At 30.9% G+C, this 7,579-nt stretch overlaps 1 protein-coding gene across 1 annotated transcript; it reads left to right on the plus strand.

Moving 5' to 3' along the window:
* The first annotated feature begins 3,413 nt into the window (after positions 1–3,413).
* On the plus strand, positions 3,414–4,553 carry LOC132285491 (ethylene-responsive transcription factor ERF038-like). The gene has a single exon (XM_059787684.1). It carries the CDS (start codon positions 3,522–3,524, stop codon positions 4,263–4,265), a length of 744 nt encoding a protein of 247 aa, XP_059643667.1. The 5' UTR covers positions 3,414–3,521; the 3' UTR covers positions 4,266–4,553.
* Positions 4,554–7,579: the final 3,026 nt, after the last annotated feature.

A 7,579-nucleotide genomic window follows, 5' to 3' on the forward strand; every position in this document is an offset into this window, starting at 1 on the left:
TTACATAAAAGAATATATTACTTTGCAAAACTCAAATTCTACCACCAATTTCAATATAGAAATAAAAAAATATTTCTTAATTAATAAATAATAAAATATAAATATTTCAGTATTAATACAAAAACCTAAAACAATTTATTACTTTACAAAACTCCAACTCTACTGCGAATTTCAAAATATTTCAGTATTTTTTTATTAATATAAAATAATATTTATTAATATCCGACAATATTATACAATGAATATCGATAAGTTACAAAACATTAAACATGTGTATCGCACGTGCCTTTAACTAGTGTATATATATATACTTTTATTAAATGTACGAAGTGTTTTAGTATTTCAGTAATTCAGTATTTCAGTATTTATTTATTAAAAAAAAAAAAAAAAAAAAAAAAAGAGTTTTTATAAACAAAAAAATTATCTAAAAATTATTTAAAGAATTTAATTCAAATTACAAATTACCTAAAAAAGTTTATAAAAATTAATTTAAAGTGTTTAATTCAAATTTCAAATTATCTAATAAATTTATTTTTCTTGTCCCACATTAGTTTTAAGTAAAAAGGATTATATGGAAGTCTCTTACAAAACTATAAATTTAAAGAAATAATAATCACACGTTTTTTTGGCCTTTTGGCTAAGATCAAATATAGTACTAAATTTTTTTGGGTCAGTCTTTTGGCTAACATTTCTAGGTTTTTTGGTTAAGATCAAGTATAGTACTACTTTCTCGGCCTTTTGGCTTTAAGTATTTATTTATTAATAATATAAAAAAAGAGTTTTTATAAACAAAAAATTATCTAAAAATTATTTAAAGAGTTTAATTCAAATTACAAATTACCTAATAAAATTTATAAAAATTAATTCAAAGAGTTTAACTCAAATTATAAATTACCTAATAAAATTCATTTTTCGGCCTTTTGGCTAAGATCAAGTGTAGTACTAAATTTTTTTGGGTCAGCCTTTTGACTAACCTTTGTAGGTCTTTTAGCTAAGATCAAGTGTAGTACTTACTTTCTCGACCTTTTGGCTTTCAGTATTTATTTATTAATATAAAAAAAAAGTGTTTTTATAAACAAAAAATTACCTAAAAATTATTTAAAGAATTTAATTCAAATTTAAATTACCTAATAAAATTTATAAAAATTAATTTAAAGAGTTTAATTCAAATTACAAATTACCTAATAAAATTCATTTTTCTTGTCCCACATTGGTTTTAAGTAAAAAAAGATTACAGGGAAGCCTCTTATAAAATTATAGAGCTAAAGATATAATAATCACACCTTTCTTGCCATTTTGGCTAAGATCAAGTGTAGTACTAAATTTTTTTGGGTCAGTCTTTTGACTAACCTTTCATGGTCTTTTGGCTAAGATAAAGTAAAAATAATTATATAGAAACCTCTTATAAAACTATAAACCTAAAGAAATAATAATTACCTTTTTTGGCCTTTTGGCTAAGATCAACTGTGACAATTATTACTTTCTAAGGCATTCTGGATCTGAAACTGTTTTGCCTATGTTTTTTTTATAACACTATAAACCATTAAAAAGTATATGAAAATATAAATTAGATAAGATAGAAAACATTCATCTAATGCCTTTTACTAGTATATATATATATGTATGTATGTATGATATTAGAAGAAGAAGAAAAAAAAAATTAAAAATTAAAGAGTGGTTAAATGCAAATTACCAAATATTTCCAAAACACAAGGCTCGTAAATGATTAGAGATGGCAACGGGGGCGGGTGTACCTTCCCCCGCCCTCACAACCGTTTAAAAACCCCGCTTCCGTCCCCACCCAAAACTGTAAAAACAGAGGAACTTTTCACCCCATCTCCGTAACCGTTTAACATTTTTACCCCCGCGGGAACCCGCCCCTCCCCATTTAAGACCATAAATTATTTATTGTTAAAATAGATTTGTTCTTTTTTTTTTCCCTTTATCTTCAATTCTTCACCATTGCAACCTTCATTTTAATCAAATTCATTTGTTACATTAATATTGATATATAGGGTATTTAATATATAGTGGTAAATATATATACTATTGAAATTGTTGAGGTTGAAATTCGCGCAGTCCGATACGATATCGTTTTCCTGCAAAGAAGAGAGGAGAAGATCGATGAACCGTGATGGCACCGGTGTGGTGCCTGCCAAGAGCTCTCCGACAATCAAATTAGTCACGGAGGTCTAAAAAGAAGGCAGTGATTAATAATAGTTTTTACGTCATACCTCCTTTAATGGCTTGATGCCCTATTTGTGGCTGTCGATTGGAATCAAAATCGTTCCGCTAATGTCGATGGTTGACCTTATCTTCCGCTTGTGCGAAATCATAAGAGATTTATTACCAGATTTGTTGGGATATGATTTAATCCTTTTGACCTCCTCCAGTTATAGTAGGATTATTCTTACTTGTTGAACCGAGAGTATGGTAGGTTTATATTTTTCCTTATCAGAAATAAAGATATTTAAGTAATTTGCCTATCTAAACGGGGCGGGACGGTGCGCGGTGATCTTCCCGCGCGGGTTTTTATTACATGAAACTATTTCTACTCATATAAGCAAAATGGTCCCTCAAAACTGTCAAAAAGGGGGTGGGGCGGATAACCGCGAGGGCAGGTCAAATTGTCATTCCTATCAATGATGTTAGAAATTTTGAGTGGGGTTTTCCACAATAATTGATAGTCGTATAAATAAATACAAATCTATGTGCTTTAAATGAAAAACAACATATATAATACTGCGTCATTACACGCCCTTGTGGTCTTTGTGATACCAAAATTCTTTAAATTTATTTTAATACACCATCTAAAATATACTTATAAAAAAAAAATACATACTTATCAAAAAAAAAATACACCATCCAAAATATCACCTAAAAGTTTATAATTGATCCACCATAAAAGTTGAAAGTAAAACTGTGCCATGTGCTAGTTTATCAATTATTTTATACGGCTCGTGGCTCAAATATAGATACTATAGTTAATTCATTATTATTTTCGTATTCTGTACATGCATATTACTCTATTCGTCCCATAAAAAGTGTCACTTTTAAAAAATCGTGACCCTTACAAATTGAACTGACACTATTTTTGGGACGGAAGTAGTATATAATAAGAAATTTTCTTCTGGTCTTCTCTTCATTTTACAACAATTAATCACGTGGTAAATCAGAAATATTTTATCATTAATTCATGCTAATGTAAAAAGGTCAATAAACAAGAACTGTTACACCAAACCATACAATAATATCAATAATCAAACAAAAAAATAATAATAATAAATTGATTAATCAACCTAGCAACAAAGTACCCATAGTGTATAATACCTTCCAAAAAAACAAGAATGAAGCCAAGTACACCGCCTCTTTATTTTAGGCCCCATTTCTTTATTTTAGGCCCCATTTCTTTATTCCATTCTGTTGAAAAAGATCTATAAGAAGCTCATTTTCCTAACTCTATTCCCCACTGGTTCTACTAATACTATTAAAAAGAGAGAGAGAGAGAGGTCCCCTCTACAATGGAAGAAACTTTCAATATAGAGTGTGAAAATCATAGCACTTCTTCCTCTTCCACCAACGCCACCGCTTCCTCCTCCACCACCGCCACGGCTTGCTCCTCCGGCTCCAAGAGAGTTCAAGAAGCCGAAAATGACATTGACACAAGCAAAATGGCTAAGAATAGTTATAATTATAGGAAGCATCCGGCTTATCGCGGCGTAGGCAAGCGGAGTTGGGGCAAATGGGTGTCCGAAATCCGGGAGCCGAAGAAGAAATCAAGAATATGGCTCGGGACTTTCGCCACGCCGGAAATGGCGGCTCGGGCCCACGATGTAGCCGCCATTGCAATCAAAGGCCACTCGGCTTATCTCAACTTCCCGGAGCTAGCTCATGATCTGCCCCGGCCGGCTTCCAATTCACCGAAGGATATCCAAGCGGCTGCGGCCAAAGCAGCCGCCCTAGAGGCTGGTCGTCGTCCGAGAAGCCTTGAAGCCGAAGCCGAGCTGAACCAGAGCCTGAGCCAGCTGATGACTCCCCTGTCCCAACAAGATGTTACAGAGACATTTCATGACACTAGAGAGTCATCAACATCAGCTCTAAGAGAGATTGATGATCCATTTCTTGAATTGCCTGATCTCTATCTCGACCAGCTTTGTCATCAAATTGAAGGGTTTCATTGCAGCTTGCCGGTGCAGCTGACCGGAGCCGAGTTTTCCGATGGTGAATTCTGCTCTGAAGAGCCTTTCTTTTGGGATTGCTGCTAGAGAGATGCAATCCATTTGGTTCCAAATGTTGCAACCTTTATCAAAGCCTAATTCAAGAAGCTAGCTTATCAGGTTTGGTAATAAGCTACCCTTTGAATATGTAAATTGATGCTTGAGTTTGGATTTGGATTTACCTCTTCATTTCCCTTTCATGTCGTATATATAACAAGTACTCCGTATAATGTAAATATAATTTCTTTCTTTCTTTTTTTATTTTTTTATTTTTGATGTGGCGATGTAACTGAAAAATTCCCATGTACAAAAGTGTGAATTTATAGACTTTTTATATAGTCTAAATGTGTATATATATATATATTTAATTAGTTTTACTTACTTTTTGAAATTTAGATGTCCATATGATGAATGAAACCCCATGGATATGCATCATGTGGTGGTGATAATTGTTCCACACAAATGAAGAGTAATGATAAAATAAAAAAATAAAAAACTGACAAATGAGTATATCCACATCAGGCTGTACAAAATATATCCATTTATTAAATTTAAATAAATAAATAAATAAAAACATGTCTGAAAGTTAAGGAAATACCCATTAGCTCAGAAATTAAAATTCAAAGTTTAAATGAATGTGAGGAGACACTAGCCTTTTACTGGGATAATTTCAGCAGACGCAATCAATTAGTCTAGGTGTAATAAGGGTCATTTATTTCATATCGGATCTTAATGAAAAAGTTATTGAGTATAAATGAGTAGGTATGGAGTATTACCTAACAGTTTGAACCGATCCGTTACAGTTGGTATCACAGCCAGACCCAATCCTTAATTCGATAGCACGTCAAACGTCCTGTCCAAAAGGTGCCCGGGTGACTCACTTGGGTAGGCAGGGTGGCCCGAGCCGCAACGCCCAGCGTTGCAAATTTGGATAGAAAAGAATGTAATAAGGGTCATTTGTCTTACATCGAATCTAAATAAATAAGTAATTGAATATAAATAGGTAGGTATATCGTACTATTCAATAATTTAAATTTTTAAATAAATGGATAAGCGTTCACTCGTTACACCAAATCACAATTAACTTTTTACACAAGTCAAGTGACTAGCGTTGATATAAATCACATGGCAACGAAGAAATTAAGGTTTGTGCTTTGATTCATGTTGTTAGGAATTAAATTGTTATGTTGTAGTTCAGAATGAATACATGTCACTGGCTAACTGAATCTAAGCCAACATGTTTGGCGAGTCTAGTGATTGGTTGGGCTTTAGTTAATGTGTGCCGTGATTGGCCGAGGCTAATACAATATCTGTTCACACTAGCTAACTTATTTGTACTTACAAGAATTCCAACCTGTCATTTTAAAAGATAATGAATTATCACTCAACTATATAGCTTTCTGTCATTGTATGTACACATAACATTTTGGTAAGGTCTTTATCTATTTATATTTATATCAACAATATATTATTTTCATATATACATACATACATTATCACTCAACTATATAGCTTTCTGTCATTGTATGTACACATAACATTTTGGTAAGGTCTTTATCTATTTATATTTATATCAACAATATATTATTTTCATATATACATACATATATGTATGTACGATGAAATGGATATATAGACTTGTGCTCCCTTTGTATGTTAATTTTCTTGTCCACGCATTTTCTCACATCAATATCTCCTTCAATGTCCTATGGCCCTGTATAATTAGCATGATATATACATCTATAATTTTCACGCACGTGTGATATGGACAAAGAGGCAAAAAGGGATTTGAAAATGTATTTGCATTATTATTATTATTATTATTTAAATATTTGTATTAAATTTACAGTTAAGTAATTAATGGTTTGTGGACCAAATGTGTAGAAGCTACTTTCAAATTTGAAAATGACCCTCTAAAGGCAAATAAGTGCATATGAAATTAGTGCTTATGTTCGTGATGTCATCACAATATTAAATCTCCAATTAGTGGACTAAGAGAGTGTGTTTGGTCAAACCAAAAAAAAAAAATAGTCAAATAAAATATCCTTATGGGTTCCTTTCAAAATTTATCATTATTTGTAGTTTCTTTACAACTTTTTTAGAGTCTTCTTTCTTAGAAAAGTATTTAATAGCATTAATAATATCAATCATGTAATATTATACGAATTTAAGTCTTCGATTTAAGATTTTTCATCACAGTACATTATGCGGAATGCAAAAAGTTTAGTATTAGATTTCAGTTAAAGTAAGTATTATTTTCTTATCTCTAGGGACATATAGGTGTTAGTAGGGATCCAAAAGGTAAGTCCTTGAGATCTCGCTTTCGAATCACACTCTTAACTTGAATAATGTGTGTGTTGTCGGACCGATATATGTACTCTAAAAATAAAAAAAAATTAAAAAAAAAGTTATATGTGCTCTAAGGAAAAAAAAAAAAAGAAAGTACTATTTTCTTTTATTTAATTTATAATTGCTTGTAACTTATTTGTCTTTGATTGGTCCCTCATTTTAGGTGTTATAATTTGGCTTGGTTTATATTTTGGTGCAAACATATTGTTCATATTTTGGTCAACACACAAGATTGTGCGCGAAAACATGTAACATGCTAGTCGATAAAGCTCTCTCTCTCTATATATCTTGTTGCTAATTGTAAACTTTCTTCAAAATGTTGCTAATAAACTTTGGAAACATGTAACATGCAAGAGAAAAAGCAACGGGTTCGAATGTGACAAGAGCCCTCTTATGTTAGTCAATAGCTAAATGAACACCTCAGAGAAATAATCATACATACTTGAGACAATGAGCAATTTAATAATAAGAGCAATACCAAAAATACCATTGATTTTTTCATATAATTTTCTTCTTCTTCTTCGTCTTCTTTTTAACGGGAATATACACAAGATTTTTTAATTGAATTTAACTTAATTTAGTCATAATTAAAATTTCTATTGTAATATGCATTAATTAACTAAATCTTAAGAATATGAGAGATAAATTTAACTATTAAATGGAAAATAATAATATTATTCAATTCAACGCTTAATTCTGAATGGATTAAGCGTTTATCCAATTAAGTGCATTTGATAACGAAATTTGAATACCATTGAAAATGGTAAACACCACTTAAAATGAGATAAAATTTTAAATGAGTAGGACATTACTTATCACTGAACACTGAAAATTCAAAAAAAATATCAAAAAATATTTATTTTTTAATTACCACTTAAAAATTTTAACACTTAAAATTCCGTTCTTAAAATTTTCAGTTTTATCAAACAACATATAGGATAATAATCACAAATCACAAATGATAAACACAAATTTAACAAATAAGTATGGTCTTACTAATAATTAATTGACAT

Source organism: Cornus florida, unplaced genomic scaffold (assembly GCF_030987335.1).
Source record: "Cornus florida cultivar Cherokee Brave unplaced genomic scaffold, ASM3098733v1 CherokeeBrave_3.0.0_Hap2_Chr11, whole genome shotgun sequence".
Lineage (NCBI taxonomy): Eukaryota > Viridiplantae > Streptophyta > Magnoliopsida > Cornales > Cornaceae > Cornus > Cornus florida.